The sequence below is a fragment of the Myotis daubentonii genome, chromosome 1 (genome assembly GCF_963259705.1).
Source record: "Myotis daubentonii chromosome 1, mMyoDau2.1, whole genome shotgun sequence".
Lineage (NCBI taxonomy): Eukaryota > Metazoa > Chordata > Mammalia > Chiroptera > Vespertilionidae > Myotis > Myotis daubentonii.
The window spans coordinates 134,405,481-134,428,511 of NC_081840.1; the positions used below are offsets into that span (position 1 = coordinate 134,405,481).

At 37.5% G+C, this 23,031-nt stretch overlaps 1 protein-coding gene across 1 annotated transcript in view; it reads left to right on the forward strand.

The window, feature by feature from the left end:
- MALRD1 (MAM and LDL receptor class A domain containing 1) overlaps window positions 1–23,031 on the forward strand; it is a 629,377-nt gene that overhangs the window by 125,387 nt on the left and 480,959 nt on the right. The window contains exons 16-19 of the mRNA XM_059660668.1: window positions 8,300–8,452; window positions 8,878–8,983; window positions 9,455–9,822; window positions 13,344–13,756. Of these exons, the coding sequence (XP_059516651.1) occupies window positions 8,300–8,452; window positions 8,878–8,983; window positions 9,455–9,822; window positions 13,344–13,756 (1,040 nt within the window). The remainder of the gene's footprint in view (window positions 1–8,299; window positions 8,453–8,877; window positions 8,984–9,454; window positions 9,823–13,343; window positions 13,757–23,031) is intronic.

Sequence of the window (23,031 nt, forward strand, 5' to 3'; positions counted from 1 at the left end):
AAAGAAACACTTGATGTATTTTGGCAGGTAGGGAAAGAGATGTTTTAAGTAATGCTTCTGAGTTTTTATCTTGAGTTACAGGATATAGAGTGGGTGAGAGGAGGGGAGCAGGGTTGAGGAGGAGATCGTTATTGTCTATATTTTAGACAGTTGTGGCACTAACAAGAAAGCAGTGGGTTGGAGCAGTAATTATTGGATTCATTGACAGAAATAAAGTAATTGAAGCTTTAATATTGCTGGGGTTTACCAGGAAGAAATTATAGAGTAAGAGGCATTTTTTAAAAATAAAACTCTGACATTAATGACACCACTTAAAGTTTTTCATTCCAGATGAAGTATGAATGCATAATTAACACTGCTTTGAGGTAATTAATTAATTATCTCAAATAAAGAATTATAAAGATCAAATATTGAACCCAAGGAAACACTCACAATTAGTAAACTGTCAAAAGTAAAACCTTTTAAAAATTAGGAGTTTATGAGCTGGCAAGTAAGATTATTGGGGTACCAACTCAGTAAATTCAACTCTGTAATAGAACCAAAAATTTGAGGAATAATGAAAATTTTATTTTGGAAAAAGAAAGGTCACAGATGCTTGCAACAAGTGAGTATTGAGTGTCTGCTATGTGGCAGAGATTTTCTAATATCTCACGACATGTAAAACAGACAGACATCCATCTCTTCTTGGAGCTTGCTTCTAGTAGGGAAGTGACTGAAACTATAATAAATGAGTGAATGGCGTACTCTTTTAGAAGGGGCATATGGTATAGAAATAAGTAAAGCATGATAAAGGCAATGGGGGAAAATGGAGGGAATAACTTTGTAATTTTAGGCTAGCAATAATATGTTACATTCTTATGCTTTCAGTCTTTCTGAGTTCTTCTGAATTTATTTGGAGAAAAATATTTTTTAAATATGTTTTTATTATTAATTTCAGAGAAAGGAAGGCAGAGGGAGAGAGAGATAGAAACATCAATGATGAGAGAGAACCATTGATCAGCTGCCTCCTGTATGGCCCCTACTGGGAATCTAGCCCACAACCTGGGCATGTATCTTAACCAGGAATTGAACTGTGACCTCCTGGTTCATAGGTTGACCCTGAACCACTGAGCCACACTGGCCAGGTTAGAAAAACATTTTTTTCAAAAGGACTTACTTTTATTTAAATAAATCTTTATTGTTCAGATTATTACAGTTGTTCCCCTTTTTCCCCCCATAGCCCCCCTCCACCCAGTTCCCCCCCGTGCCCTTACCCCCCCCCCCACTGTCCTCATCCATAGGTGTACACTTTTTGTTGCTGGGTCATACACATGGAAAATGTAGCTATTTCCATCCGTGACGTATCCCTGTGTTCAGCCTCACAGGGGCCCTCTCAGCCTCACAAGGGCCGTTGCAGCCTCACAGGGGCTGTTGCAGCCTCACAGGTGCCATCTCAGCCTCACAGGGGCCCTCTCAGCCTCACAAGGGCCGTCGCAGCCTCACAGGTGCCATCACAGCCTCACAGGGGCCGTCACAGCCTCACAGGGGCCGTCACAGCCTCACAGGGGCCGTCACAGCCTCACAGGTGCCATCTCAGCCTCACAGGGGCCCTCTCAGCCTCACAGGGGCCGTCTCAGCCTCACAGGGGCCGTGTCAGCCTCGCAGGGGCCGTGTCAGCCTCACAGGGGCCGGCACAGCCTCACAGGGGCCAGCGCAGCCTCACAGGGGGCACTGCATCCCCTGTTGGGGGTGAAGGTGCGAGACAGAATCTCCTCTCACTGTCTCTCCTGCTGCTCCCTTGCATATCACCGATGCTGTAAGTTTCTGAGGGCAGTCTTCAGGTGCTGGACATCATACTTTAACTGGTCAACACGAAGTTTGGAATTCTGTCTTTTGTTGGGAGGCTCCTTGCTGGACAAAGTCTCCAGGTGTTCTAGCTGGCTGAATATCTGGTATGCTTGCTTGGATTTAGTTTTCTACTAAGTGCACAGACTGCTTGTCTGCCATCTCCCAGTGTCCCATGTGAGACTGGATCTAGTGGACCTGTTTGTGGGTTTGCTAGTACAGCGGTTCCATGTTGCTGGCCCAGCCGGGTCCGGCTTCCTCCGAACCTGATTCTACTTCTTGAGTGTGTTCCTAATGGGTGCAAGGAGTTGAAATCTGGAGTTTGTTGGGTTAAGCTGCAAAAGCTCAGGTGGTTCCTTTTGTGCCACTGGCACAGCTTGGGCTGTGATGTAAATTGAGAAGGGGTGCCACCTCGTCTGCAGCCCAGCTTTCCGATGGCAATCACTGGTCAGGGGGCAGGGCACCCACTCTTGAATAAATTAAAACAATTTTTTCTTTTAATTTAAAGTTTCTTCTATAACTGTTTTCTTGTTACTTAAAAGCTAGCTTTTTTGAAACTACTTCCAAAGCTTTTCAAGCTGTATATGTCCTTGGAATGAATTTATAAATACAAATTGAGCCCAGCCAGTGTGACTCAGTGGTTTAGCATCGACCTATGAACCAGGAAGTCACAGTTTGATTCCAGGTCAGGCCACATGCCCGGGTTGTGGGCTTGATCCCCAGTACAGGGCATGTAGGAGGCAGCCGATCAATGATTCTTTCTCATCATTGATGTTTCTATCTCTCTCCCTCTCCCTTCCTCTCTGAATCAGTAAGAATATATTTTGAGGGGGGGGGGAGAGAGAAGAGTATATATGTTTGTAAATAAGAAAACATGTATTTGATGCTCTTAGAAAGTCTTATTTTCTTTCATTAAAACTTGTGCAGTATAGGGAACTCCATAGATTCTCTCAATTTGAAGGAAGTTAGAGGAAAAGGTACTAATTCAGAGTTTCTTGGGAAAACGTGTCACTTATATATTTTTTTATGTTTTTTTTTTAAATCAAAAACGGAAATATTTTTTATTCAGAAAATATATTTGGATCTAAATATCTTTTATAATTTTAACCCTAAAATATCAATTTAAATATTTTAAAAATGGTTGGGATGGTTTTTTTTAAAAAAAATAAGTTAGGTTACTGGAGTTCTACATGTTATTGGATCACCTGGGGTAATTTTCTGATTGGAAAATTAAGAATTATAGAGGGGAGGACATGAGAATTTTAAAAGAACATATTCAATTTACTTTAGAAGCCGAACCTCTCTTATCAGGTGACTTGTTTTGTATGTCTGTTAAACTATATTATCACATAAGCATTGCTGCTATTGGGACAAACAGTGACAGTTGATTCAGGTCATTTGAATGTCCACTGTCTGTTTTAATTTGTATGTTTGTTTTGACTCTGTCATATGCTCAAACTTCAGTGGAAGTCATGAAAACCTATTATTTTTGCCTGCTCCTTCCTTTACGTTGGAAATACTCTTTTTTACCCAGAGGGACCTTAACTTTGATATAAGGGATTGTTTCCGTTGCCAACTGTTTTCTTCCTTGCCAAGTAAGAGAGTTGTGGTGAACTCTTCAGTGATGCCTTCCCCAGGATTTTTGCAGATGTGGTTGGGAAAAGTCATTTCATCCCCGACCTTTGCATGTCAGGTGCTGGGGTGCCAGGGTGCTGCCTCGCCTTTGCCCCAGCTCTCTGATCCCAATGCAGCTCTCTCTCCTTCCGATCACCATGGCGACCACCGGGCTGCAGGCCAAGTGGCACCCCCGGGCCCCAGGGGTGCCACCTCGTCTGCAGCCCAGCTTTCCGATGGCAATCACTGGTCAGGGGGCAGGGCACCCAGCTCTTGCCTGCTGCCTGGGTTTCCAATCACTGTTCTTCCATCCTTCCCCTTTCGCCTTCCATCATTGTGCCTATGTATGCAAATTAAATGCCATCTTTGTTGACGGTTAGCCGCCATCTTTGTTGGCAGTTAATTTGCATATCACCCTAATTAGCCAATGGGAAGCATAGCGGAGGTACGGTTAATTACCCTTTTTGTCTTTTATTAAATAGGATAGATCTTTTAATTGCATGGACTTTTGTAAATACCCCCTTACTATTACATATTATGTTTTAAATAATTAATAAGTATTAACTATTAATGGAATCTATTGGCTAAATGTTAAGAGGCATCTTTCTGTATATTTAAGTCTTTTGGCAAGGTCCAAATGATCAGATCAGACTTCCTCTTTGTCCAGTTTGTGTTTATTCCTTACAAATGAACCTCTGTAAGGATCATCTGAAACCATCAGAAAAGTTATAAGATAGTTAATATGAAATGAGATAAGGTCTGATTCTGGATTTTTATTTTTTTATTTTACCTCACACGATTCCTTGGCTCCTCCATACATTATTCTCCTTTGCCTGAGTGAAAAAACTCTAAAAATGACAGAGTTTAGGGTGATGGAACTATTTGTTATCCACCAAATATCCCTAACGTCTTTTCCCCTGGGGTAGCTACTGAAATTATTTTTACATAACTAATTGAGGTCACAAGGGTAACTTTACATAAAATAATTGAAAGCTGCTGTAGAGTCACTTGCTTTTCTACTCATAGCTATAAAATAGTCATGTGTAATTTTTAGAAATTCTGTGTTGGCATCCTGTTATGAATGTAATAGCTTCTAGCCCAAAGCTTGGTACACAATAATCCCTGAGTAAATGGTAATTGCAAATTGTTATTACAGATTGTGGTAATTCTGATGACGATGATAATTGAGATAGTCAATAATGATGCTCCTGAAATAGTGAAAAATCTTCAAATCTCAATTATTAAAACACACCCAGGATATTGTATTTCTGTCAGAAAAAAGATATACATAATTTTCAAAAGCCATTCTAATTAAGTTTGTTTGATTAACGGCTAACCAGAGGTTAATTTTATCTGATTACTACATATATGATCACTTGAGGTGGATTTTTAAATGTGTATAGAAATTTAGATAGTAGGAACAAAATATACTACAACATATTTGAAATTTAACAGTATAATCATCTGCTGAAATTACTATTTTTGAAGAGCTTTATGTAAGAGAACTATAAAATTGCTGCTATAGTTCCTAAATTTTACTACCATTTGAATATTCATTTATTTCCACAGCAATATCTCTCTGGATAGCAGATGATAAGGTCCCCTTTCGAAGTAGCTATGGGGATAGATATTATACAACTTCAATATTTAGTTTTCTTTCTGTATTTGTATAACAAGAACTATTTTGAAGATTGTCTGAAATAGGAAACAAAAACATTTGCTTCTGAATCCAAAGGCAAGAAAATCTCAGACATATGCCGAAGCAATTTCTTCACTGATACAGCTCCTAGGGCTCTTGAAACGAAAGAAAAAATGAACAAATGGGACTACATCAAAATAAAAAGCTTCTGCACAGCAAAAGAAACCATCAACAAAACAACGAGAAAACCCACTGTGTGGGAAAACATATTTGCCAATGACATATCTGATAAGGGCCTAATCTCCAAAATTTATAGGGAACTCATACAACTTAACAAAAGAAAGATAAACAATCCAATCAAAAAATGGGCAAAGGACCTAAATAGACACCTTTCAAAAGAGGATATCCAGAAAGCCAAGAGACATATGAAAACATGCTCAAAGTCACTAATCATCCGAGAGATGCAAATCAAAACAGCAATGAGGTACCATCTCACACCTGTCAGACTGGCTATCATCAACAAATCAACAAACGACAAGTGCTGGAGAGGATGTGGAGAAAAAGGAACACTTGTGCACTGCTGGTGGGAATGCAGACTGGTGCAGCCACTATGGAAGACAGTATGGAGTTTCCTTAAAAAACTGAAAATGGAACTCCCATTTGACCCTGTGATCCCACTTCTAGGAATATATCCCAAGAAACCAGAAACACCAATCAGAAAGGATATATGCACCCCTATGTTCATAGCAGCACAATTCACCATAGCTAAGATCTGGAAACAGCCTAAGTGCCCATCAGTAGATGAATGGATTAGAAAACTGTGGTACATCTACACGATGGAATACTATGCTGCTGTAAAAAGGAAGGAACTCTTACCATTTGCAACGTCATGGATGGAACTGGAGAGCATTATGCTAAGTGAAATAAGCCAGTCAATAAAGGAAAAATACCACATGATCTCACTCATTCGTGGACAATAGAGACCATTATAAACTTTTGAACAATAATAGATACAGAGGCAGAGCTGCCTCAAACAGATTGTCGAGCTGCAGCGGGAAGGCCGGGGAGGGTTGGGGGGCAGGAGGTAGGGGGGTAAGAGATCAACTAAAGGACTTGTATGCATGCATATAAGCATAACCAATGGACATAAGACACTGGGTGATAGGGGAGGCTAGGGGACTGTCTAGGGCGGGGGGATAAAATGGATACATATGTAATACCCTTTGTAATACTTTAAGCAATAAAAAAATAAAAAAAAAAATAAAAAAAAAATAAAAAATGTTTCAGGAAGACTTTGAGAAATTTACAGTAAAAAAAAAAAACAAAAAACAAACAAAAAAAAAAAAACATTTGCTTCCTCAGGGATTGAAATGGCATTCCATACTTTGAAACTCTGGAATTTATGGGTTATTGGTATATTTTATATTCACAAATAGAGATGGCCTTTAAAAATGTGAACTTAAATATTCTTAGCACTTATTCTTGTTATAGTTATCATTTTTTTTCACTTCAAGTGGCATTTAAATATGCTTCACCATAGATTTCTAAATTTTACTTGAGAAACTTGTACTGTAAATATAGCAGTACTTTCTTCATTTTGCTTATTTCTAAGTGTCTCTGTATGTATCCTGGCATATCATCATCTCTTGCTTATTAAAGTTTAGGCAACATTTTAAAAATACTTATTTTTAAACGTATCCATATATTCTAATTGCTTTCTTTTTCAATTACAGTTTACATTACATATTACTTTTTATTAGTTACAGGCATACACTGTAGTAGTCATTCATATAATTTAAAAAGTGGTCCCCTCCCAATGACTTTTGATGAAATTTGAAAGTACTCTGCTGGACATATTTTCAGCTAGGAAACTTCATAGAAAACAAATATATTTTGGAAATAAGGTATTATATAGAAACTATTAAAATTAGAAAGTATTTGTAATGTTACTATTCACCTCATATTCTTCCTTGGGTAGAATTAACATTTTCAAAATTTATAATTAGATTAAAAGTGGTTTATAATCAGGTTAAAATGCCTTTATTGTTTTAAATTTTATAATCTCATTGAGTGATTTAGTGTATACTTTTAGCCCCTAAAATTTACTGGTTACTTACCAAGTTCTTTTACAGGGGAACATGTAGATAGTATATCCTTGGATAAGAATAGCCAGTGAACAAGGATTTCAATGTAATAATCATCAGTGGGAGTGAGCCTCATTTTGCATTGGGATATATAACAACAGATGAACATCCACACTAAGCAAATTTAGATTATGCCATTTTGCTTTATCCTTTTTTTCCCAATCTAATGATATTTAACAGTTATTATCAACAGTTGCAGAAGGAATATTAGACTAGGAATCAGAATATTTGTATTTCAATTCCTCTCTACAACTTCCTGATGATATGACTTTGGTTAAGTTAATAACTTGCCTAGACCTCCCTTTCTTCCTCTTAATAATAATAATCGTCGACATCATCATAGTAGTAATAGTAATACCTCCCCCATACGGCTGATGTGAAAGTTAGATCTAGATAAAGCATTCAGTAGTTCAGGATCTATTACATAGGATATTCATTGAACAGTAGCTATAACGCTGTATTGCTATTTTTATAACTTCCCTTTCTTTCCTCTTCTTCCTCTTCTCTTCTTCCTGGAAGTTAACCGATTCTTCTGCATATTTACCTGAAAACTGTGTAAAATTATTTTGTCCTGCACAAATTAAGCAATGCATATAATGCTTTAGGAAATATTAAGTTCTATAAAATCCAGAGGTGAACATTAATTAAATGTAATGGAGCTACATTTTTCAGATACTAAGTATTTTTAGAAGTAGCTGCTCTCATGGTTTAGTGAAAATACTCTAGGAATAATTCAGCCTTCCAGATGATATAATAGCAGCAGATAAACTAGCATGAGTATCAGAATAAATTAGGCAGACTTTGCACTTCTATAAATAATATGGCTGAATGCTGCTGCTGCTTAGAATATTTGGGAAAAATTGAATTTTTAAAATTGATAATTCTGCCTTATCAATTTCCAGTATGATAAGCACAACTCCAGGCTTTTTTCATGTCAAAAGAGATCCCTTTTCTCCTAAAGCATGTTCTTGATGGACTTGGAGAAGTCTAACAAGGTGATTTCCACTGAACCCTACCCTTTGTAAAGTGTGCGAGCACTTTTGAGAGCCAACCTAAAAGCCACATTTTTGTTCTTCAGTTTCCAAATGTGACTTTGAAGCAAATAGCTGTGGTTGGTTTGAAGCAATTAGCGGTGACCATTTTGACTGGATATGGAGCTCCAGAAGTAACCTTTCTGCTGATTTTGAGCAACAGGCCCCTCCCTGTGATCATACTCACAATACTGCCCAAGGTAAGCAATAAGCAGAGACTCTTGGCAATGACCTCAGTTCCCCTTTGGTCAAGTCTGAGAAGAGAAAGAGAAGCAGATAACATTCTATGTTATCAGGACAAATAGTAGGGCATTTGAGCATTATCAGTTACACTCATGTTGTCTGCATGGGATTATTCCTTTATGGATGGTGGGGGTAGAGCATAGATATATTTTTTGGCTGAGTTAACTTAAATTACCAATGTTTTTGGCATCATTTAGATATAGATCATAGTCTAATATTTATAAAAGCAAATTTGACTAACAATCACTTTCATTTATTTTTAATTGTTGTACGGTCTTAATTTTAGTTGGACATGGAACTTATTTAGTGTAGGGTTAAGAGACAGATGTCTCGCTTTATAACCTAATAGGCTAACGTATGGCTTGTTTTTGTATACCAATAGGGCATTTTATGTTCATTCTGAAGAAAAGCAGCAGCTTGGCACAAGTTGCTAAACTCCAGAGTCCAACTATCAGCCAGACAGGAACGGGATGCACACTTTCTTTCTGGTAAATATTATAAACAATGGTCAATTACCCTAGCAGTGCCGTGCTTGCAGGCACACTCCTGCATTTAGCAGACATTAGGATTTGCCCTTGGTTTTGCTTTAAAAATCGCTATTGCATTAGCTCCACACAATTAGCAGTTTACTTAAGAGCTCATTATCAGTGTTTGTTGTGTTCTTTCTTAAGATGAAAGGGCCTTTTCCCCTTCAGCAATATATTATAACTTAATTAACACTGCTTCTCTCTTCTGTTCTGGACTGAACTCCTTGAGAAATGCTCCTTGGCTCCTGAGAGTCAGAGTATGCACCTCAGCAGATAAGTTTTGCAAAGGTGCAACCACAAGTGCTGCAAGAAATAAAGGCTTCCATTAAGATGACTAATTATTTATTGTTGACTGAGTGAAAGAGTGTGAAAGTTAAATATGTAGCCTATCCCTATAAGTCATATACATTTCTTTTGTTTACTCTTTTCCAGGTTTTATAACTATGGCCTGTCAGTGGGAGCAGCTGTGCTCCAGCTACATATGGAAAATTCCAATGACTCCACAGTGCTCTGGAGAGTCTTATATAACCAGGGCAACCAGTGGTCACAGGCAACTATTCAGCTTGGGCGCCTTACTCACCCCTTCCATTTGACCCTAGAAAAAGTCAGCCTTGGCATTTATGATGGGGTCTCAGCTATTGATGACATCAGTTTTGAAAACTGTACCCTTCCCCTCCCTGCAGAGAGCTGTGAAGGGCCAGATCATTTCTGGTGTGGACACACCAAGGCTTGCATTCACAAGCTTCGGTTATGTGATCTGGTGGATGATTGTGGTGATCATACTGATGAGGCTGACTGTGGTAGGTATATTTTTGTCCCTCTTCCACATTTGATAGTGGTGATCTTACTTAAATTTACTGTTCTTTAGTCAGTCAAGCCAAAGACACTAAACGTTGTTCGGGGTTGATGAATGTTTTGTGTGATTTAATTAATCAATTAGTCAAAGCCATCTGTATTTATTATGTAGATTTAGAAACTAAATACTAGTGATACAATGTTAAATACAACTATACAGCATCCTTGCCCTTATGGAGCTTAAAGCCTAGGTGAAGAGAGATATTATTTAGATATTTAATAAATAAATATAAAATGGAAGTTTTGACAAGATTTACAAATAGAGGTGATGTGACTTGATGGAATAGCGGCATTGGATTTCCTAGAGTGATGACTTAGCTGAAATCTGAAAAATAGTAAGTCAAAGCATGAAAAAGTCCCCGTATGTCACTGCATGGCAGAGGAAGATAGCTAATGCGTGGCTGGGGCAAGGAGAAAGAAGGAGTAGGGTGAAGGATAAGGAGAGAGGTGTAAAGGGCAGCCAGATTTGCAGGTCTTTTTAGTCCATGTTAAGGAAGTTCTTCCTTATTTGAAGGTTTTTAAGAAGAAAGCTAATATAATAAAATTGGCATATTTCAAAATGTCACTATGGATATGGTGTGTTATGAATGGATTGGAGAAGACTGTATTTAGTGATCCATTAGGAGGCCATTGTGGTAGTCAGCAGGAGAGGAGTTGGCAGCTTGTCACAGTGATAAGGATGGAGATGGAGGGACTAAAGTTTTGGGAAATATTTAGGAGGGACAATCGATGAGGTTTTGGCTATAGGGAGCACAGAGTAAGGTGTCAAAGATAAGTCTGAGTTTATGGTTTAAATTACCAAAAAATCTGTGTGTCTGATGATTGTGTAGCTCTTGAAACTTCATAAGCTTAGCTCCAGAGAGTACCTAATGCACTTGGTCCTGAATATGAATCAGAAGCTAATAGTTGTGATTTTATCTTTTAATTACAAAAATCTACCAGGAAAAAAATTGTATCTTTCATTTTGCAGAAATAGCAACAATACATATTTCAACTATGTGTCTATTAAGTTGGGAGGCCAATTATAAACCACAGAAAAGCTGTAAAATGCTGGGCATATCGTAATAACCATTACATTAGGAAATTTGTATATAAATCATAGTAGAGAGTTTGGGGTATATTTGATCTTTGACATTGTCAGAAATTTCAGTGCACAACTAATGTTTGAGTGGATGTAAACAGAATCAATGATTTTAACAATGGCTATTATAAGAAGTGTTGCTTGTCCTACATCTAATTTATTTTTTTCAAATTCAGAAAGCCTTTTTATCTTTCTCAAGCTTTCCAAATTCCACTCTTTAAAAATGTTTGCCCTGGCCAGGTGGCTCAGGTTAGACTAGAGCATCATCCTGTATGGTTCACCGAAATGTTGTGGGTTCAATTTACAGTCAGGGCACATACCTAGGTTGCAGGTTTGAGTCCCAGTCCGGATGCATATGAAAGGCTACCAATCAATTGTTTTCTCTCTCTCTCTCTCTCTCTCTCTCTCTCTCTCTCTCAAAAATCCACAAGGACATATTTTTGGGTGAAGATTTAAAAACAATGTGTTTTCTATCTAAAAGTAAGCAAATTATCCTCAAACTTGTCAGTATTAACTTTATAAAATATCGGTATACTACTTCTTGTGACTAAACGTTAATGACAGGAAATAGCAGTGTCATTAGACTGTCATTGCTCTCTCAGCAGTCCATCTAGACGTATTACTATGCTCCAGTAACACATTAGCCTTCTAAGTCTCTGTATTTCCTGGAGTATGTTTAGGGTCTTGGTCTTCTTTAGGGGCCGAGCTACACATGTTCCCTTTTGAAGTGAAGACCGAGCATGCAGTCAGTGTGAAGACAGGCAACTCACAAATCCGTTGGCTTTCTGCCAAAAACTCAGCAGCTTGGCACTCTCCTTCTGCTCTGCAGCCGCAGACTGACACCTGGAAAGGACACCATGGTCCCCAGTCCACGCCACAGCTGGGCCTGGTTAGTCACAAGTGAGGAAATAGCACATGAAAGCTCTTCTTCCACGTGATATGTATTCACTTGGCTCCCTTCATTAGGCCTAAGCCCTGTTCTCTAGTTTACAGATACAGATGATTTGTTCTTGCCTGGCTGCATTTATTCACATATGCTTTCTTTTATTGTTTGAATATTTGTTCACCTTTGATACCAAGTACAGCTGAATAAAGGACAGCTGACATTTATTTAAAAAAAATATTAGATTATGTAAATGAAGCTAAAATGAAGTCTTTAGTTCTAATTCCAAATAATGTCAAGTGTACATTCTGTCCCATTTATTCTAAAGAAATACTTGGTGTTGACGCAATTTTCACATCTTGAAAAATGAATGTGTCCCGATGTTATCCTAGAAATGTAGGTATTTATTTGGTAAGGGGCTAGTGCTTCACAAGTGCTTTGAATTCTTCTAGTGACTGAGGGCATTAGAAGTTTCAAAGCTCTAATTTAACGGAGCTACATTCCAATGGGTAGAAAAGCTGACCACTGAGGAGACATAGCTAAGAATTAGTAAGACACGGACATAACACTTGGCATAAATAGAGATGGGGAAGGGGTGGAAGGCTTAGGGCACATTGGGAAGGACAAACAGGAAGTTCATTAATTTGGGAAATGTGAAGCTTGAAAGATAAGAGGAGTGTAGATCTAAGTTTAGGTTAATTGAGTATATATTCAAGGATTTTGATTAGAGCAGGAAAATGATAATCTGTCATTAAAGAGTGGTCATCCTGGCACAGGGATGGAAGGGACACTTGGAACTGGGGCAGGATGAAGCCCTAGAGAAGTTTCTCAGAGTGAGGCCTGGAAAATACCTGCTTCATATCCTCTTGGGTACTTTTTAAAAACATGGATTTCTGGGCTTCACTCCGTGTCTAACAAACTAGCACTTGAATAGGCTTTACTATGTAAGCAGTTTTACCATATACCCCAGAGGACTCCGAAAGACTGACATCAGTTAAAATATGACTCTTTTCAGCTCTGCATGTTAGAATCATCAGGGGAGCCGATGAGGCATCCTGATGATTGGCTATATCGTTTAGACCAAATATATCAACAGTTTTGGAGATGAATTCTGGGTGTTGTGTTTTCTGTTTTGTATTTTTAATACTCACTGGATTGGAACATTCAGCTAAAATTGAAATCCACTGAGCCAGAAGTTTGTTGCAGTGAGCCAGCTGTTGAGTTGTGATCATTTGCCTAGAATTATAGTAATAGAAATGGGGAAGGGATGGGCATAAATGGCATATGGAAAATAATGGCCAAAATAATTCCACCTTCAGCCCATAAGATATTCTTACTTAATGTATTATCTAGAATTTTTCACTCTTTTTAAAACTTTACTCTTGCAAATTTTTTAGATTAAAATTGCTTACTTTGGCAGGAGTAAAATATCAACTAGTATTATTAAGCAGAGTTACTTTTGTCTTTAATTATCTTTTGCTATTATTTACTGCCAATTTCAGCACCTGAACTGCAATGTAACTTTGAAAATGGAATTTGTAATTGGGAACAAGATACAGAAGATGATTTTGATTGGACCAGGCACCAGGGTCCAACATCAACACTTAATACAGGGCCAATGAAGGATAACACGCTGGGCACAGCTAAAGGACACTATCTCTACATAGAATCTTCAGAGCCGCAGGTTTTCCAAAACACAGCTGCTTTACTCAGCCCGATCCTCAGTGCCACCGACACCGGAAGCTGCACCTTCCGCTTCTATTACCACATGTTCGGAAGGCAGATTTATAGACTGGCCATCTACCAGCGAATCTGGAGTAACACAAGGGGGAAGCTGCTGTGGCAGATATTTGGGAATCAAGGCAACAGGTGGATAAGGAAACACCTCGACGTTCCCAGCAGGCAGCCTTTTCAGGTATGGATAATGGCTTTCGTAATGCGTATTGGAAATGCGTCATAATGTCTAAGGAATATGAAGGGTTGCTATACTTTTTAATTTAAAGGGAGTGTAATTTGATCAGAGTTACTTTGATACACATTTATCATGTAATTAAGGCTGTACGAAAGCTTGTTAAGTTGTGTTTCTCCTTGACTACCCCCAATAATGTGTGATTAAAATCTGTAAAGATGGTCACATGGCATTGGAAACAGCTGCAGGAACCTTCGATTTTAAGTAATTGTTGTACTGAAAGAATCTGGAGGGGAAAAAAGAGTTTGGCACCACCTCTGATATTCTGTAAAAAGCTCAGACTCTTAGTTATGATATGTTGAATAGTTCATCTAAATATGTCACATTGTATAGGTAGGCATTGGAAATCCAAGAAGAGTGCATGCTTTGTTGGAAAATCACACAGCTACTCTGCGGCAGAGGTAGAGTTTGAGTCTAGGTCTCCTTACTCCTGGTGGAATATTCTTCACTCTAATTCTCACTTGCCTTCTCCTAAAAGTCAAATTTACAACATCAAGTTTAAATACATACGTAACTTTTACATATACTATTTGATCTCTCAGCAATTCCCTAAAATGGGTAAGTTAGAGATCTCTTTTGTCAATTTTATAGCTATGAAGAAATAACTTAGGAAAAACATGTGTGTGCCGCGCTCAGCATGGCCAGGTTCGGTGAGCCTGAGGAGGGGCGGTGAAGGATTAAAGAAGACAGACAAGAGAATTCAGCTGGGGCTAAGTGGCTCTCTGACACAGAGAGACCCAGCCTGCAAGCCAAAGCTTTATTTTATAGTCAGAGTACACAAAGCAAAACAAGGGAAGTGGTCAACATGTTTACAATATTCTTGTGAGTTTCACCTTGTTTGGCAGCACTTGCTGCACCTCGCATAGCCCATTAGCTACCTAGGAAGGAAGCAGGGAGGGCTATAAGGTTAAGCTTAATTATGTTAGGAGGGCTCTGCCCTCCAAGCTGGGACTTGTTTGTGGCCCTGCCACAGGTCAGTCTGTGGCTTGACCCTATAGCTGCTCCCTACGTATATGAATTCTGTAAAACTGTACCTGTTTTGCCCACACTTTTTAGAGGGCATTTCCTGATTTTCATGTGCAGAAAAGACTATAACATAACAGCATTATGAAGGAGAACAATGGCATTTAGATACTTTAATTTCTGGAGATCTCAATACTTCTTGGAATGTGTTTGGTAGTTGCAGTGCTGGTCATTGGTACTAATTATAAAATTATTTACTATTCTATTACCAATAATATTCTATACTTATTATTAAATGGTACATTGGTCTTAATGAAATCACATATATACTGCAGAAAAACCATAGACAATTGGTTTGTATATGGACATGATATAGTATGTCAATTTAACATTTCCTTTTCCAAAATATATTTTCTTGGCTATTCACCTTTTAACTGGTATATTATTGCAAGTGAGATAGTGTCTGTAAATCTGTGATCTAGGTACTAATATTGTGGGATACATTCATATATGCCAAGCAGTGTTACATTTATTCCAATACTCTGCCAGCAGTATAGTGTTCTAACTCTATCCTTAAAATTTCTATCTAATACAGATTACTATGCTTGCTATCATAGATTGCTCTTGGATTAGCATGTTTAAAATTTTACATCCTAGACAGTTTATTTATCTTTTCCTTTTAAAGAATTCTTTTTTTAAAAATTTTAAAATGGTTTTTAATTTTTAAAAATTAAAAATGGTTTTGAAAAATTAATTTCAGAGAGAGGAAGGGAGAGGGAGAAAGAGATAGAAACATCAATCATAAGAATCATTGATTGGCTGTCTTCTGCATGTCCCCTAATGGGGCTCAGTCCTGAACCCTGGGCATGTGTTCTGACTGGGAATCAAACCTGACCTCCTGGTTCATAGGTTGATGCTCAACCACTGAGCAACACCGGCCAGGTTGAAGAATTTTTATTGCTTTATCTAAGCTAGTTTATCTAACGTGTTTAATAAGACTTGCTTCATTTTTTAAAAAGGTATATAGAATTTCTCAGAACTCACTGCTAACCCCTTTTCCAGTATGCCTTTTGGAAAGGAGACACCTTTCTTTCTCCTCAGTTATACTGCCAGCACACAATTTCCATGAAAAATCAATACAGCAAAACAATTTTTTATGGAACACTGTGTGTGGAGGGTCACATTGACATTTCAATAAGAGAAGGTATTTGAGCCATCTTCAATTGTAGAGGCTATTGCATGAAAATAAGAGTTATTATATCTATTTTGAAGAAAATTTAAAACCATAGTTTCCAAAGAGGCTTCAACTCATAATACTTAGCATACTACTGACCTTCTGAAAGGACAAGTTCTAACAAAGGAAACACAAATGAGATTCTTCGTTGTATCTAATCTTACCTACATGTTACATTTTTCCTTACAGTTAAATGAGGTTGTAGCTACATAATGAACAATAATATTTCACACAAGTACTTATTACCTGATGTTGTTGGCTGACTGTTCTATTAATGATGCACCATAAATATTACATCAGAATTATAACATTTGAAATCAATTTGAATTACTTAACAGTAAAATTTGTTCAAGCACTTTCTCACCAAGTATTTGAAGCCAGATGTACTCTCAAACATCCAATGTTAAGAATTTATTATTTCATTGGGTTTTCTACCCTACCTCTGGACATATTGACAGAAAATGTTTTCTTATACAGAATTGAAGAAGAGAGAGAGAGAGAAAGATATAGAAACATCAATGGTGAGAATCCTCCTTTTGCTTTTCCCTTTGAAGACTGAGTTTCTTGGCATGGAGTCATATGGACAGTAGTCACAGAAACCTAGTTTAATGCAAGTTATTGATTATTGAGCACCACAGGAACTAGGACTGACAGTCTTCAGCTCACTTTTTTCTAACATGAGTGCTTTTTCTAAAACGTGATTTTAAGTATGAGGAAGGCATAGGGAGGGAACATTGGCTTTCAAAGAGAAGATTGCTTATCTAGACCTCTTAATGCCACAGAGCTTTATGACTCACTCTGAAAGAATTCTGTTAGGTTAAGCTAACATCTTTAGGTATAAAGTAAAATAGGTTTTTCCCAAGTGGGTTTGTGATGAAATATTTTTAACAATCTTATTCATAATCATAATTTATGTTTTCATTTGTGGAATATAGTTTTACATTCTAAATGGTGCATAATATTTCAGTTCTAGGGAAAAGTGTTTCTGAAGTTATGTCGTATATTAAACAGAACCATATTTAGTAATGTTAAGTTGACCCCATTTTCCATGAAATTATATACAGAAATGCTAAAAGTTTAATTACATGTGTAGCCTCATATAACATTTTTCTTTAGGGTGCGTATAGTTTCAAGAATTTGCATTGAAAAGATTTGGATGACTAGCTTTCAGTCTGTGTAGCGACACTCCTAGATTTGTTGCTTACTGAACAGCACAATAAATCTCCTTTTACAATCTTAACTTTCTCATATACTATTTCAGCTGAATTCAGATATAATCACAGCTTATTATGTCAACACTTCATCCTGTCCTGATATAAAGTGATGAATTTGGTTTCCAGGCTGAAGAATAAGTGACTAGAGATGGGAGAAGAACAGGTTAGATGGAGGTTATTACAATAGTATATATAGCCCTAACCGGTTTGGTTCAGTGGATAGAGCATCGGCCTGTGGAAGGGCATGTATCTTGGTTGCGGGCACATCCCCAGTAGGGAGTGTGAAGGAGGCAGCTGATCGATATTTCTCTCTCATCGATGTTTCCAACTCTCTATCCCTCTCCCTTCCTCTCTGTAAAAAAAAAAAAAAAAAAAAAAAAAAAAAAAAAAAAAAATCAATAAAATATATTTAAAAACAACAACAACAAGAGTATATATAACAGAAAACAAGTTTAATTTCATAAATAAATTCATCTTATATCCTTCTCTACTTGTTACAGCTTCTATAATACTAAATTTTATCTAATATTTTGACCCTCCAAAATTATAGTAAAATATAATTGTGGACCATTAAGCATTAGAAATATACTTTAAATACAGAGGTGGCAAAAGTAGGTTGACAGTTGTATGTGAAACAGAGTTTATTCTTGTACTAGAGGCCCACTGCATGAAATTCCTGCACGCAGGGTGTGTGCGTTCCTCAGCCCAGCCGGAACCCTCTCCAATCTGGGACCCCTTGAGGGATGTCCAACTACCCAGTGGGATCGGGCCTGATCACCCACAACTGCCCTCCTCTGCCAGCCATCTGTGTCCACGTGGGGGCAGCCATCTTGTGTGTTGGAGTGATGGTCAATTTGCATATTACTCTTTTATTAGATAGGATCATTATTTATTAATTATTTCATTATTTATTTGTATTACAACTTTTGTGCACCCCTGTATTATTAATAATATTTGTGAAATATATATTATTATTATGGGTCATTGAGCATGGCAGAATCATAAAAAATAATATATGCTATGGTAATATTCAAATCCTATATAATAAAGAGCTAATATGCTAATTAGACCATACAGCAGAACGACTGTCTGGATGAACTTCCAGAAGAAGCTAGGGCTGCGAGGGCCGAGCCCCTTGCTGAATTTTGTGCATTGGGCCTCTAGTATTTCTATAATCCATGTTGGAAAAAACAAAAGAAAGATAAAGGAAGAAAGATTTGGGTTGTGAGCTTGAACTTAAAATTGCCAACTAGTTGGTAAAAAGGAATAGAAAATTATTAAGCATAAATGAATGCTTTAATTCCAGTATGTCCCTTATCCCTTCACAGTCTATGCCCTGTTTTGAAACTTCGGGTAACTATGTTTTTGTTTCTTTCTTTTTCTCCCTGGTGCTGCATATATAAGCCATTTGCACTCTTTCTTCTCATAGATACTTCCAAATCACTTTACCCTGCCTTCTGGTTTGGCAGAATGGAGTAAGAAAACGTAGACTCGTGTGGGGGTTGCCATGTCTGATTGCGCAAATTTGCCACCGTGAGACTCTCAGCTGAGGGGCTCTGAAAGGGGAGGAAATCTCAGTTGTGGAATTTATTTGCCATTTTGGAATTTGCACAAAAGTGCTGGATATGCTAACAGTTGCCTTGCTAGCCTCTTCTTTATAATAAAGTATTTAACTATACTTGTGTGAAGCTGCCGTATGAAGAAATATATTAGATTACCAATGCTAGGCTATTTTTCTAAAAACTATACTTTTAAGTATCACACCAGATAAGAATCTTCTTATTCAGACAGTAGCTGTGTATCTGGCTGGACAAACAAAAGTAACAGTTTATTCCCTTCTGATGTATTGTTTATTCTCTACAAATAGATGTCTATGAAATGTCTTTCAAATGTGTTTTTCTCTGCTGTTCCAAACTTCTTTTGATCATGTGAAACACTTCAGATTTGCTTTTTCTCCATAAGTTTTTTTTTAACAGTATAAAATATTGAACCAAATAGTTTTGCTAGCTGATATTGATGACACATGATTTCAGCTTTTATCTTCAGTAGAAAATCAATGCGTCACAGCATTCACTAAGAAAAAGGTTTGGGACTCTTTGTAATCCTTTGTCAGGTGATTGCTTTATCTTGATTTATGCCTTTAAACTTTTTCTCATTCAGCAGAAAATATTGTATCGCTATCTGTGAGAGCAAAGCGATCTATACCAATTTATGCTCAGAGTGCAGCTTCCTTCCAGGATTGTTTATGGAACATATTAACTCACAATAGATTAGAGACACAATATCTTTTTTCCCCTTAAATATGTCATATTGATGATTTTGGTTCACAACCAAATTTTTATATTAAGATTTTTAGTAAAAAATATTTCTTCATAAGATAAAAGGGGATTGTAGGTAATTTTTATTCTAATGCTTCCCAGAATTTCAGGGTCTAAAAGAAATTCAATGTTCTTGGTCTTAATAGAATTGTCCTTATGGCAGGATTGCCAGTTGGACCTGCTTTAAGGAGCTATTCTGAAATTGTTTTCAAAACAGCAAACTATTGCCAAAGTATAATTTGATTATACGCTCAAAAAAAATCTTCACCAGAGGATATTTTTTCCTTTGCTTTTCAGAGAGAGTGCAAGGGAGGGAGGATGGGAGGGGAGAGAGAGAAAGAGAGAGAGAGAGAGAGAGAGAGAGAGAGATCAACTGGGGAGCAAATCCACAACCCAGGTACATGCCCTAGACTAGGAATGGAACCCAAGACCCTGTGTGTGTGGGGTGCATGCTCTAACCACTGAGAAAACCTGCCAGAGCTGATTATAAACTTTATTTAAAAACTAATTTCTTAAAATGAAATTCAACATATTATCTTCCAAGTATTTTTACCCAAATATACATTCTTATTTGCTTGATTATATCATTATTTATGTAGGAAACAATATTTTATTGTTACCATTTTGAACCTTTTTAGGTTTACTTTCTCATATAGAAAATGTTCTTTTCATTTCATGATATAAAGCCAAGGGGAAAAACTAAAAATATGAATGGATGCAATTCTGAAATGTTTAAGGTTTAAGATACTTTTTATACCTGAGCCAGTCTTCAGGAGGGTTAAGGGTAGAGGATGAAGGTGAATAAAAGTCCTAAAAATGATAAAAATAGGAGTCAGTCCACATAGCCCCACACTTATGATTTATGGGGGAATTCCATGATGTACCTAAAGCCTCTATTTGTACTGAATATCCGACAAAAATGTTTCCTCCCAATTTCTGTGAGAGTTGCTGCCAATGGAAATTTTATTTGCATTTGGAATAACTGAAATTTTCAGGAAATGTGGAAGGTTTATAAAACCTTCACTTTGTAGAAAGTTTGGAATAGGTATCCTTGTGTATAAGCATGTCTTTGTCAGGTTTATGCTGTTTCTACACTTCTGTGTCTCTAAATTCATAATTTTATTCACATGTATATGTGCAAATACATTACTATCATTTTTCTTTGTGTCATTAGTATGATTATTCTTTTAACTTCAGTGTTCTTATTTCTTCAATCACTACAGAGCAGACCTTAGCCCACAGTGTCCTTGTAATTCCATCTAAACTTTTGAACAATAATAGATACAGAGGCAGAGCTGCCTCAAACAGATTGTCGAGCTGCAGCGGGAAGGCCGGGGAGGGTGGGGGTGCAGGAGGTAGGGGGGTAAGAGATCAACCAAAGGACTTGTATGCATGCATATAAGCATAACCAATGGACATAAGACACTGGGGGATAGAGGAGGCTAGGGGACTGTCTAGGGCGGGGGGGAAAATGGACACATATGTAATACCCTTTGTAATACTTTAAGCAATAAAAAAAAAATAAAAAAGATAAATTAAAACACAGTCAAAAGCAATCAAAATCTACTACAGAGCACCCAGGCTCTCTCTTAGGATAAGATTATTTGTCTTTATCCAATGCATTGTGTAACTGCTTGTTTTGACCTCCAAGACTCTATTGCTCTTCCATTGTTGTTGTTGTCCCTGGCTTTCTGATCTTTGATTTGTTTACATTTTAAGATTTTCTTCTTGCTTCTTTCTCCGTTTCTCTGATATCTCTGCTCTCATAGGTAATGGCAGCTTGCTCTATAATTCTTGGCATTGTTCCTGTTCAGATAACTGCTAATGACAGAAGTAGGTGTTTCATGTGTCATTCTATCCAAGTAAACTCTGTATATCCTGGGACTGCAATTTGTACTGACATTACACTAATATTAAAAATTATAATGTTATACTAATACTATAATTTATGCAATGTTATAGCTTTACATCAACCCAGAACTACTATTTAGTGTAAAATGTGAGCTCACTTTATTTTACATTTACATTTTATAAAAGAAATTTAAATACTTTTTCATTGTTTCCTGAGAGGAAGGGAAAGGGAGAGAGAGATAGACACATTAATGATGAGAATCATTGATTGGCTGCCTCCTGCACGCCCCCTCTTGAGGATCGTGCCTGCAACCCTAGGCATGTGCCCTGTTCCAGAATCGAACCCTGACCTCCTGGTTCATGGGTCGATGCTCAACCACAAAACTACACCAGCTGGGCTATTTTACATTTAAGTAGCTCAAATTAAAGTTGGATTTTTGGTACAATACATTTAACTTTTCACTGCATTATAGAGTATATTCAAGCTATCGAACAAAATACAATATAGACTTCAGAGTAAAACTGCTTAAGTTCAAATTCTAGCTCTGTCATTTATTAGCTGTGTAGCCTTAGGAAAATTATGTAACTTCTATATGCCACCATTTCTTTACCTATAATTGGATATAATAATAGTACTTACCTTGCATAATTTCTGTAAATATATTTTATATATGTACTAGAGGCCTGGTGCACAAACCTCGTGCACAGGTAGGGTCCCTAGGCCTGGCCGGTGATCCTGGTCGGCGATCAGGGCCGATTGGGGCTTTACAGCAGCCAGCCGGGGCCTTCCTTCGTTCGATACTGCCCCCTGGTGGTCATCGCACGTCATAGCAAGCAAGAGAACTTCCGAGGGGACAATTTGCATATTAGGCATATATATATATATGTAAATATCCTATATAATAAAAGTATAATATGCTAAGTATCTGACCAATTGGTCGACTGCTTGGTCGACCACTCGCTATGATGCACACTAACCAACAGGAGGTAGATGCTCCCACCGGTAGGTTAGCTTGCTGCTGGGGTCTGGCCAATGGGGATTGGACAAGAGGGCCGGACATGCCCCAGAGCCCTCCTGCGGTCCCTCCCCAGCTGGCTGGTCCCCATTGCCCCCATCGGGACTGAGTAAGATGGCCCCAATCAGCTCTGAATGCTGGTCAGGCCAAGGGACCCCACCCATGCATGAATTTGTGCACCGGGCCTCTAGTAATTCTTATAAAAGATCAAGGCATAAAGTAATCACTCAAATACAATAGTAAGAATAACAGCAATAACAACAATAATTAATTTGTAATAATAAATTTACTAGGTATTATTAAGTTTAAAAATAAAAATTGAAAGCTATCTTTTAACTAGAATAAATATTATAGAACTAGTGGCCCAGTGCATGAATTCATGCACATTGAAAGGAAATTAATTAGAAGAAATATTTTAGTATTGCTATTCTCCCTTTCTCTATAATAAAAGTGTCAACCAAATTCACGATTGACAATGACAGATGGAAACACACACATGTGATTGGCGCCAGTGAGAGCTTTATATGTATCGTGCATGCACAAGTCAACTTAGTCTTTTATAGATATAGAATAAACCTGCTGAATTAGACCTGCTTTCTGATTTAGCTAAACTTTTTCCAGCCCA